Raw genomic sequence first — 12331 nt, 5'->3', positions numbered from 1 at the left:
GTAGGCACTTGTACAGAGGCAAACTCAACACGTTCAGAGCCCCATTCTATTGGAGATGTACTTCAGAAATAAGTATTAATATGACAAGCACCTATTTTCTATGTGATTTTGCTTCTCTTTTTTTTTTTTTCTTTTTTAATGTCTGACAGGGCCTGCTGGTTGGGGAGCAGCAAACCAGCTGGATTATTCCTACGATGACTTCTTTGACACTGTACAAGAAGAAGGCCTATCCAAGCATCTCTCTGCTTTTGCAAAGGCAGCACCTACTCGAGTCAAAAGACATAAGAAGCTGAATGTACCAATGACTGACCACAAAATCAAGTTAATATTTAACATCACAGGTGAGAGAAGTCAAAATAGCCTCCTTCTAAACCTTCTTAAAAAGAGAAGTATTCGTAATATATTCAGCAAGACTTTACATTCAATTCAAAAAGCCTGCTGGAGATGCAGATGACAGTTTTCTTGAGACACTCATAGCCCCGTTCTGCACATGGCCAGCTTTATGCTTCAAGCTGTCAAGCCTGAGTATTACACTCTATATATACTTTAGAGCAAGCTGAAAGTGCTGACTCTAAAATCTGTGTGCTGTTGTGTTCTCTTTTTAAATCCCAGCTAGCGTGCCACTGCCTGATGAAAGGAATGATACACTGGAACTGGAAAACCAGAAACGACTTCTTAAAACTCTAGAGACTATAACAAACAGGCTGAATAGGACTCTCAATAAGGAACCCATGTATTCTTTTCAGTTTGCATCTGAACTCATTGTAGCTGACAGCAACTCACTGGAGACGGAGAAGGCATTTCTTTTCTGCAGGCCTGGTTCTGTGCTGAAGGGGAGAATGTGTGGTAAGCCAGAGGACTTCCTCCTCACATATATTTAGAATCTTTTTGAAAGGCAAGGTTTTAGAGGATATTTGCAGAGGGTACTGATTTGACACAGTCCAGTCCTTGCGGTCTCTCAGAACAATAAACTGCAAAAATGCTTTGCACAGTTTGACTTCCAGAGGATGTTTATGTTCCTAACCAAGGCTTGTGGAAAAAGGATGCTTTTGTACCCAGCATTCCACTCCCATGGGGAAATCAGGCATATCCACACAGTTGGTGATACTCAGGAAAGCAGTACTTGGTATGCAGTCTTTTAACCCTGTTTGTTACTCTTGTGTATGAGATAGGGAACTGGATTCCATTTCCTGTGCACAGTGAAATATTCACAACGTTCCATACAGACAACTCATGCAAGCCCATTTGCTGAGGAACAGAGTTACGTTTCATATAAACAGGGATTGATTAAATGGGAACTCCAGAGGCGAAACAAGTATATATGATTATGTATTCTGATAGAAACTTATGTTTCCAACGTTACAGTCAACTGCCCTTTGGGTACCTATTACTCCCTGGAGCATCACGCCTGTGAAAGCTGCTGGACTGGATCCTACCAGGATGAGGAAGGGCAGCTGGAATGCAAAAGTTGTCCGTCTGGTAGTTACACTGAGTATCTACATTCCAGGAGCATCTCAGAATGCAAAGGTGAGAACTTCATCTTTTTCAGACAGCCACCTCTGACTGCCAGTGCCATCCCTTTGGTCCTCATTACAGGAATGAGATTAACCTGTGAAATGAGAATCAGTGCTAACTGCCCGTTCATGCATATATGTAAAGAGAAAAGGCCACATTTTTACCATTTCTGTAGTATTCAGAATGTCCAAGCAGATATTTTAAGTTTAAGAAGAACAGTCTAAGGAGAACTCTAAGGAGTTCTGTTGCATTTCTATCTCCTTTCTGTGAGATTTTGAGCTCATTTTGCATGAACTAATACACTTAAAATAATGCCATTCTTGTCCTTGACAACCTCTCTCTGCCCTATGGTGATTGTAGATGAAATTTTTGCATTCCACACTGCAGTACTCTGACTTTGAGCACCTCGGCACCCCTATCTCTTTGCAACTTGTTCTGAAAAAGAAGTTAGTAGTTTAAATGCCTATTTATTGTTTTATTATTCGTTTTGTTCATTAAAAATGAGTAACTGAGTTTCAGTAAATCATCTGTGAAGGTGATTCATTAAGAATTCACAAATATATTATCAGTAATTTAGCACAAATTCTTTTTTTTGTTGTTCTTTGTACACATGAAACCCTTCAGAGTAAATTCTAGAAATAAAAAGTCTCTGTAGTGTGTATTATGATTTCAGCATCTTTTTCAGAGCCACATTTCCTATTTGGACATCACTTATTTTTTATGACTTTTTCTGCCTCACAGTTCAGTGCAAGCAGGGAACATATTCACCTAATGGTCTTGAGACCTGTGAAACATGCCCACTTGGCACGTATCAGCCAGCATTTGGATCCAGGAACTGCATCTCTTGTCCAGAAGATACCTCAACAGTAAAAAGAGGCGCAGTAGATGTCTCAGCTTGTGGAGGTGTGTAACAGGTCTATGAAATTTCTACAATTAAATTTAAAAAAAGGGGAAGGAAGCTGCATTGAAAGCTGTCTCTATCAGCAAAAGAAATAGAAAGAAATACTTCCTAGATATTTAATAGGTCTTTGAGAACTTTTCACCTAATACTGGAATAAACATCTCTTAGGTTTTTTAATTCCCAGTGGGTTTCACCCCACTCCTTAAAATCTAAGAAGGAACTTTGAGGGAAGGAAAGAAAGTGACCAGAAAGGGTGCAGGATGCAGGGTCAGGCAGAAGTGATCTCTTTCAAAAAAAATGTCCTTTTTGTTCTTGCAGTACCGTGTTCTGCAGGGGAGTTCTCTCGTACAGGTTTGACACCTTGTTACCCTTGTCCCAGAGACTACTATCAGCCAGACCCAGGAAAGTCCTACTGCTTGTCATGTCCCTTTTATGGAACAACAACGATCATTGGTGCCAGATCCATCACAGATTGTTCAAGTAAGCCATATTATCTCTCCTGAAAAAAACAAGCATCTAAAGGATGGCCAGCAGTAGTTTTAACAGATAAGATCCTGTTTTTTTTTTTTCTCAAATGATCAGAACAAATGTAGAATTTCCCATTCAGACAGTGATGTTCACTTTTATTTTGGCCTCCTGCTGTTGTCTTTGTGCAATGTGGAAGGAGTAACTGTGTGGTATGAACCATGGCTTAATAACAGCATATGGATATACAGAGTACGTATGTGTGTATATGTATGCATATATATGTGCACACTATGTATGTGTAAGTGTGTGTGTACAGTGTGTGTATATATACTCACATGTGTACATATATGCAGTAGGTGAGCAAATGGCTGATGGGTTGGGCCCAAAGGATTATGGTAGGTGATGTTACATCTGGCTGGTGGCTGGTCACTAGCAGAGATCACTAGGGCTCCATTTTAGGGCCATTTCTCTTTGGTGTGTTTGTAAATGACTTCGATGTAGGACTAGAAGGTGTTTTGAGCAAGTTTGCTGGCAATACTAAATTGGGGGAAGCTGTTGACTCCATCGAGGGTGGAGAGACCTTGCAGAGAAATCTAGACAATCTCCAACAGCATGAAGTTTAACAAGAGCAAGTGCTGGATTCTGCAGCTGGTAAGGGATAACTGGCTATACATACAGTCTGAGGGATGAGACACTGGAGAACAGCCCCCCGAAGGAGATTTAGGGGTTCTGATCGATAGCAGGTTGAATGTGAGTCAGCAGTGTGCCCAGGGAGCCAGGATGGTCAACTGTATCCCAGGGAGTATCAGGCATGGCATTGCCAGCCAGCTGAGGGGAGGGATTGTCCCACCCTACACTCTACTGGTGCAACCTCACCTTGAGTACTGTGTGCAGGTTTGAGCATCATAGTACAAAAAGGACATTAAACTATCAGAGAGTGTCCAAAGGCAGGCTATGAAGATGGAGAAGGGTCTGGAGGACAAGAGGTGTGAGGAATGGTTCATGGCAGCTGCAGCTCCTTGAAGGGAGTGGATAGCAGCGCTGAGCTCTGCTTTCCTATGACAATGACATGGCCTGAGGGAACAGCATGGAGCTGTGTCAGGAGAGGTTTGGGGGGCTAAGGAAAGGTTGTGCCCCAGAGAGCAGTGGACATGGCACAGCTCCCCAGGACAGTGGGAACACAGAACCGTAGAATCACAGAGATTAGAAAAGACCTCCAAGATCATCCAGTCCAACCATTCACCAACTTCCCTACTATACCATGTCCCTTAGTATAACATCTAAATGTTTCTTGAACACCTCTAGGGACACTGACTCCAGCACCTCCCTGGCAGTCCATTCCAGTGCCTGACCACTCTTCTGGAGAACACATTTTTCCTAATAACCAGCCTAAACCTTCCCTGGTGCAACTTGAGGCCATTCCCTTTAGTCTTATCTCTAGTTACACAGGAGAAGAGGCTGACCCCCACCTCACCACAGCCTCTTTTCAGGTTGTAGAGAGCCTTAAGCTTCCAGAGTTCAAGGAACGTTTGGACACTGCTCTGAGACACTGTGTTTGATTTTGGGTGGCCCTGTGTGGAGCCAGAATTTGGACTTGATGGTTCTTGTAGGTGTCTGACAGCTAGGGATATGCTACAGTTCTATGATTTTTATGATTCTGTGATAATGTGATAAGTATACAAAAGAAAGTATGTATGTGTATGCATATATAAAAACATGTGACGTGTATACTTGCATATTTAGCTTTTAGAAAACTTACAGATACATATTACATATATAAGTGAAAATGCTACATGCTTGCTGTGAATTTGGGGATTTATTCCCATAAATTCACTTTTTTCAGACTCTCTTTACGTGCATTACTAAAATGCAATTCCAATGCCCTCGTGGAACACAAACCTTACCATATAGTAGTATTAACAGTATGTATCTTTCCTCTTTAGGTTTTGGCTCTACTTTCTCAGCTGCTGAGGAAAGTGTGATGATGATACCAGCTTCTCCAGAAAATATCAGCAAACAGTACAAAGTCAGCAGTCAGGCAAGGACAAGATATCTTTTCTAGTATTGCCTCTAATAAAAGAAGCCACTCATCTTATGTCAGCAGTAAATTAATAAGGCTTTTTTGAATGTAATTATTACGCTGACTATATTTCCTGAAGAGTTGAGAGTGATGATTGTTAGGGGAACCTTCAAACCCTCTTTCTGATTATAAAAGCGCTTCTGGTGAACAAAAGTGGCCACATCAGCTCACTGGCAGTCTTAAATGTTGGACTTGAAGCCTTCACCTGATGTATGAGATATTTATCAGACTTATATAAGAATTATAAACTGCATGGAGAGAGTTCAGCCAGTCCATGAAAAGTAAGTTGATCATACTTGGTCATTTTATGGCTTCCACATGCTGGACTGTAGCAGTTACTACCAGGAACCTAAGTCCCAGTTGTAAAATCTTTATTTTGCTTATTACAGTATGGATATACTTGAGGGGAGGCAAGCAGAGTTCCCTTGTGCTGTGAGTACTGCTTTTGAAATACAGGCAAGTCCTCACGTAATAGAAACTACTCTATTGACAGTATGTGCCACAGATGCTGCCTTACCCATCACCCAGTCTGTAACTCAGACAAGGCTGCTTTTTATGAATCAAATGCAAAGATGCTGTGTTAAAGGAGCAAAGCTGACTGGTGATAAGCTAAAGATGTTAAATATTGGTTCCTATTAGGTGGCAGACTTATCTGCCATGATTGTATTTGACCGCATACTCAAAGTATTCTCCGAATTCAGGTTTGTAACCTGAGAAAAAATAACACCATACACTGAAGCCCACCGCCAGTTCACTTCATGTCCAGCAGCAGGAAGTGATTAGCCTGCATAAAAGGATGCAAAGAAGAGAATTCTCATATGAAATACAGCATAGTATAAAATTACACCTGTCAATTACAGCTCAGAAATTTCTAGGGGAAGAGCTGCAGTGATTGTGTTTTGGTAATTAAAAATAGTAATCCACGTTCTTCTCTAGAAATAAGGATGATTGGTGTGTAGAGGAGACAAAGAGGAAAGTCTAGAAGTTAACGCCAGGGATGTTTTCATTCCCAGCTTTTGAAATTGATTATAGAGTGTGCTATTTAAAATGAGAATATTTTGTTCCACATCTACTTCCACATTTACTGTAATTGTATTATTGCCTGTGGCAGGTGTTTCATGAGTGTTTCCTGGAGCCATGCCACAACAATGGGACATGCAAACAGTTGGGAAGTGGATATATTTGCATATGCCCAATTGGATATACAGGTAAAAAATGTGATAAGCAAAGGGAGAAGCTAAGACGGCTCCAGGTCTTTAATATGAGCAAAGATAAAGGAGCTGAACGTTTCATTGCAAGAGTTTAGGCTAACTAAGTGGAATGTTTGTCACAGATTTATTACACATACGTATTAAAAGAAAATAAATAGTTCCTCATGTTCTTACTGAATTATATGTTTGTCAAAGGGGGATTATGAGTGGGATTTTTTTAAGTAGTATTAATAAAAAATCCCATGGAATTCAGTGAGAGTGGATTGAGCAAAGCTTTGTGGATTTGAAAGTCCTTTGCTTAGTGATATTTATGACTAGCAAAACCTGGAAGTTTGCACTGTGAACAGCTAATTCTACCAGATACTCATTTTCTTCTTCCTGTCAGCTCATGGTTGTTCCAGAGCAAACAGATGACTCGTTACCAAAAAGTTCCTGATCTGTTAGTTGTGATAGAATATTAAGATTAAGATAGAATAATAAGATTAATATTAACCATCTGGAAATGACTGGACTTTTGTCTTATATTCTTCATAGTTTTTTAATAGCTTTTTGTCTCAGGTCAGTGTTAAAATACAACCTAAAAAAAAGATAACTAGAACATCTACTAATGTTCACAATTGATAATCATATTTTGCTACATTAAGTAATCATAACTCTTGTAGTTTTTGAACAATTTCCTGTTTTGTTTCCATGTTCTCAATCCTTTATTTTGTATACTAGGCTTGAAATGTGAAACAGAAGTGGATGAATGTAAATCCTCTCCTTGTCACAATAATGGAGTGTGTAAAGATGGCATTGGGACCTTTGTTTGTCATTGCAAGCCAGGCTATTCTGGTAATTTAATTGTTTCTTCTTCAGAAACGTATTATTTCTGTGCTAGGTAGATAACACAAAACAACAGGGCAGTGCTAAATAGAACCATAACAGGAAACCAGACAGATATATAGGCTAGAAGAAAGTTGTGTTGTACATGAATAACTTTTGAAATAAAAAGGACAGTCACTCTGAGATCATGAGCTTCTGTTTTGTGATACTACTTTTCTGAAGAAAAAAAAGGAAATAAAGACTGAAGATTAGGAAATCAGTAAATAATCACAGGGAAGGTGTTTGTGAAACTGAATACAGCTAGATCAGACAAAGCATTTATGCCATTGCTTTACTGTAGCCCCGAGTTAGTGAATAGCTTTTCTCTTATCTTGTTCCTCAGTCTTCTTAACTGCCACCTGCGTGCATGTCAAAGATGTTGAAATATGTGGGGAAACTGACGTGCTTGAGTACTTTGCCAAAGTACTTAATTTCTAAATATAAAAGTAAACTAAGTACATCATTTGGCAGCAGATTAAAAAGAAGACCTGGTGTTTTCCACCAGAGATGGACTCCCTCATTAAGTTTATGGCCATGCATATATTGACAGCAACACTTGCTGAGTATTTTTAAAACTTTGTAAAGACAAGCCATGGTCTTGGCATATTCCACATCCCATCAGCTGAGTAATACAGGTGATCTGTTTCAAATGCGCAGTCAAATGTGGAGTTTATAACTTGATCTCATCAGGCCTCTGTTATTCAAGAGCTGCAGTGCAGTTCTGCCCTCCGTATTTGAACACCACACCATGCAAACCTTGACTGTATTGATTGTGCCCTTTTGCTATTTGAAGGTCTCTTGTGTGAGAAAGATATAAATGAATGTACTTCTAGTCCATGTTTGAATGGAGGCCACTGTGTCGACGAGAGGAATGGTTACCACTGTACTTGTGCAAAAGGATTCACAGGTACACTATTTCTTGTATGAGCCAGATTCACTCTTTCTTACCCAAAAAGATGTCTTCTTTCCCTGACGAAAGTATTTCAGTCTCACTGCCATGTGTTACATATGTGGTATGTTGATTTGGGTGTATTAGCTTCCACTGGTTCATGTCGTCTCTGAGAGTCCTTGTAGTGCAGCACTGTGGCTTCAGCAGACCTACTGTGTGATTGGTCTTCCACTCCACACCTTGCCAATAACTTCCTGTGTGGCTGTTGAGGAAAGAACAGTGCAATTCGCATGAATTGAATTATTTTGTTTTAAAAAAGTCAAATCAAGTGCAGTTTCTTTATTCTTCAGATCTTGTAACACAGAGCCTCTTTCACCAGAAATCCTCAATTTGTGTGTCATGATACTTTTCACTTTCCACATTTACTTATTATATTTAAGGTTCAAACTTACTGTCTTCTGTAGCAGATTTCCATTAGTTGATCAGAGTAGTTACTCGGATTATTTCCTGATTCAGCCCAAACTACTCACAATATCCATTTAGATTCCTGACATAAGTGTTAATTTTTACAACTACAGAGATGGCTCCTGTAATATTTCTGTGCCCAATTTACCTCAGATAGTGGAGTAAATCCCAGTCCTGCTACCCCAGTATTTTTAGATGTTTTCTAGAAAGTAGGCAACAATCTTTAGAAACCAGGAATGGTTTGGCGACCTTTGCTTAAATCAGAACGCAGCTGCGACTTTGTTCTTTTCTTTCTAGGTGCTCACTGTGAATCAGAGGTCAACGAATGCCTTTCAAACCCATGTCTTAACAGAGCTGTTTGTGAAGATCGAGTTGGCGGTTTCTCCTGCAAGTGCCTCCCAGGTTTTACTGGTGTCTTGTGTGAAAGAAACATTGACGAGTGTCTCAGCAGACCCTGTAGGAATGGGGCTACGTGCAGAGATGGTATCAACAGCTTCAGGTGAAAAATAAATGACTGATGTAATATGGTGTGGAAAGTCAGCTCTGTTGTGGAGCTTCAAATATCTTAAATTTCAGTGGGATCCCATTATGCACACTAACAGAGATTTTAAAAGCAAAGAAGATAAATCCTAGTGTCTCCACCCCTTTATTCCAAGGTAGACAGTAAAGAAAATACGCAGAGCTTGATGTATAAGAATGTTAGGATTGTAACGTGGTAGAGTGAGAGCGGTTCGTTGTGGTTTAATCCCTGCTGGCAGCTAAGCCCAACACAGCTGCGGGCTCACTCTCTCTCAGTTGCTTAGGGAAAAGCATCCAGAAGGAAGAAGTGTGAAAACTTGTGGTTTAAGGTAAAGACAGTTTGATAGGTAAGGTGAAAGCTATTCAAGCAAGCAGAACAATGTAAGGAACTCATTCACTACTTCCCATAAACAGGCAAATGTTTAGCCATTTCCAGAAAAGCAAAGCTTCATCCTATAATAGTTTATTGGGAATACAAACACTTTAACTCTATAACACGCCTATGCTTCCTCTTTCTTTATCCCAGCTTTATTTCTAAGCATTTTCTCATAGGATATAGGATATTCCGTTGGTCAGTTTTGGTCAGCTGTCTTGGGTGTATCTCCTCTGAAATAATTCTGCTGGCAGGGCAAAATGAGAAGCAGAGAAGTCCTTGACTCTGTGCAAGCACTGGTCTGCAGTCCCTAAGGCTACTGTTTTCATAACAAATCCAAAACACGTCACCATACTAGTTAATGTAAGAAGGTTAACTGTATTCCAGACAAAACCAAGACATATTTAAGTACTCTTACTCCAAAGGAATTATATTTTTCTCAAATCTCAAGTGCTTGCTTCCTTCTAGAGTAACTGATGATAGGATACGTATCTGATGATACTACCTTTCTGAAGCCTACATGACCCTAAGAGAATAAAAAGATTAAAATACACTACTGGAATCTTTCAAATTCTTATTTATGCTCTAGAACTGCTATGAATACTGATAAGAATGTCCTGTTGTGGATCACAGTTAAGAGACAAATCAGCTAGTATTGTCTGTCTTTAACAAGCCTTTCCCTCCCCAAAGTCCCAGAAGTTTTTGTACCTTTCAGATATCTTGGTTTCCCTCGGAGTATTTGTCTGTCTGCGGTCAAGTACCCCTGTTCTGTAATTCTCCAGACTTGAGAAGGCATGCTTCACTCACGGGAATCCAACAATATAGTCTCCTAGTTTTGTGTGAAGAAATGCAGACGTTGGATTTAAATATTGTATTATCCCTCTTAAGAACTAAAACGCTGCAGCTGTATCAGCTGATAGCATGCAAGCATACTTAAAAGGAACAAACAAAATAAAACTACATTTATTCTGTAGTATATATTCTGCTCATTTTTCAGTGTATGGCCTCCCCATTTGCAGACCTGGTCTTATGGCTGGAATTTTTTTTACAACAACCACATTTAAAGTGTGTTCTCTTTTCCTCTACAGGTGTCTGTGCGTGACAGGGTACACAGGACCAAACTGTGAAGTGAACATCAATGACTGTGCCTCCAGCCCCTGCTTAAACCATGCCACCTGTGTGGATGCCCTGAACTCGTACGTTTGTAAATGTCCTCCTGGCTTTACAGGCAGCAAGTGTGAAACAGGTACACAGGAACAAGTGTCAGAAAAAGGTGGCTTGACTGAGTCTCTGGGTAGAATATGCACTTGCTGAACTGATTTCATACCTCTTCCTCAGAAAGCAGATAGGGTGGTGGGACTCTGAAAGGCTGAGCGAAGCCTCTGTGACTGCAACATTAATACATATAATTGCAAACAAGTAGCACCATATGTGCTAAGTCATATCTGCATGCATTTTTTTTCTAGACTACAGGTATAATTTTAAGACCCTTTATGTCTATCAAGTGTAATTTGTATGTGCTCTGTGTATTCGAGTTAATTAGAGCTTTGTTTTTCTTGTATTTCTTGCAGGACTTTGCATTATAGAGGTAGTGACTAGGTCCCAGTAGTCTCAGCTTAGGAAGTACTAAGGCTATCAACTTTCCTACAGTCAGCTAAATTGTGTCACATCTGGTGCAATTCCCTCAGTAATAGTGGAGTTACACCACACAACCATGACACTCAACTCCATTTGTCTTTTAGCCAAACCATGAAAAATGCACTGCTTTACCAGTAGTTGGTGAATCTTTTAACAGTAGTTGAGAAATCATGTTGATATTGCAAAGATAGCAGAGAACGTATAGATCTTTTAGACCACATCCTATGTCTGAATTTAAGTAACACCTAGCTTTCAGGAGAGCTCCAATTGGTACATTTGCATTTAATATTCTGATAATGCATGCTACTCTGCATTAAATATGTGCAATGCAGAAGTGTTCTACACCAGTGCAGTGTATTGCAGTTCAGGAAAAAAACCACTTTTTGTTCATTTGCTGCTTTTTGTATATTGACTCCTGTGCATGAAATGGCACAAGCTGATCACACCTTTTTGGGTTGTTGGATGGCAGATGGTTGTGTCAGTTCATTGTCAGGAGACTGAAAAGCATATCCAGTGCTGTGCAAGGTTCTTGTTCATTCTTTGTTAGATTACCAGCTGCTTTTTCAGTTGTATTTCTTCAAAGCCTTCGTGCTTTTTAGCTGTAGAAGGCTGTACATGCTGGCTGATGCTTAACTGTTGTTTGTTCTTTCTCGCTCTTGCAAACAAGGGAATAGTTTTTGTAGACACATTCTGTTCCATTTTCTTACATTTGATTAGAATCCATTCAGTACTGTTTCTGGGTTTTCTGGAATGTAGCTCTGAAAACTCTTTGTCTTTGTTGCAGAACAGTCCTCTGGTTTCAATCTTGATTTTGAAGTCTCTGGTATCTATGGGTATGTTATGCTTGATGGTATTCTTCCATCACTTGGTGACATCACATGTGCATTCTGGATGAAGTCCACTGACACCACCAACTATGGAACTCCCATTTCTTATGCAGTGGAAAATGGAAGTGATAATGCATTTCTTCTGACTGACTACAATGGGTAAACCACTATTCTGCTTTTCTTAGCTTTCAAGATGTCTTGAAAAATATAAAGAAAACATAGCCAGCATAGACTCGAATTTCAGCTTTGCCTCTCTTGGGATAGGAAAACTGCATGCAAACTTCACCTGGAGTTGCCCCATTGTTTTGTTTACTCACTGTTTCATTTCCTCCATGTCTTGCTAAGTATAAGAGTAATGACAAGAAAACATTTAAGAAGCAGAATGTTTTTGTCTGGACTACATTTAAGTCATTTAAATTTGATCATCATTTAAATGACACCGTGAAACAGTGATTGTAAAAAATTGAAGCTTAGCACTCACTGTGATGTGATGCCAAAGGCAAAAGAGGATCCAAGTGAAAATTTTAGGAAAGCACCGTGCAGCCATAACTTGAATCAACATGTTTTAGTACAGGAATACA

General features: G+C 39.7%; 1 protein-coding gene across 1 annotated transcript in view; it reads left to right on the top strand.

Moving 5' to 3' along the window:
* Window positions 1–12331, top strand: part of CR1 (complement C3b/C4b receptor 1 (Knops blood group)) — a 125456-nt gene that overhangs the window by 67600 nt on the left and 45525 nt on the right. The window contains exons 15-26 of the mRNA XM_015280699.4: window positions 150–341; window positions 613–846; window positions 1366–1527; window positions 2257–2418; window positions 2735–2896; window positions 4828–4922; window positions 6076–6172; window positions 6896–7009; window positions 7833–7946; window positions 8691–8892; window positions 10374–10531; window positions 11708–11909. Of these exons, the coding sequence (XP_015136185.2) occupies window positions 150–341; window positions 613–846; window positions 1366–1527; window positions 2257–2418; window positions 2735–2896; window positions 4828–4922; window positions 6076–6172; window positions 6896–7009; window positions 7833–7946; window positions 8691–8892; window positions 10374–10531; window positions 11708–11909 (1894 nt within the window). The remainder of the gene's footprint in view (window positions 1–149; window positions 342–612; window positions 847–1365; window positions 1528–2256; window positions 2419–2734; window positions 2897–4827; window positions 4923–6075; window positions 6173–6895; window positions 7010–7832; window positions 7947–8690; window positions 8893–10373; window positions 10532–11707; window positions 11910–12331) is intronic.

The sequence above is a fragment of the Gallus gallus genome, chromosome Z, assembly GCF_016699485.2.
Source record: "Gallus gallus isolate bGalGal1 chromosome Z, bGalGal1.mat.broiler.GRCg7b, whole genome shotgun sequence".
Taxonomy (NCBI): Eukaryota; Metazoa; Chordata; class Aves; order Galliformes; family Phasianidae; genus Gallus; species Gallus gallus.
This window is presented reverse-complemented; position numbering and strand designations above follow the sequence as displayed.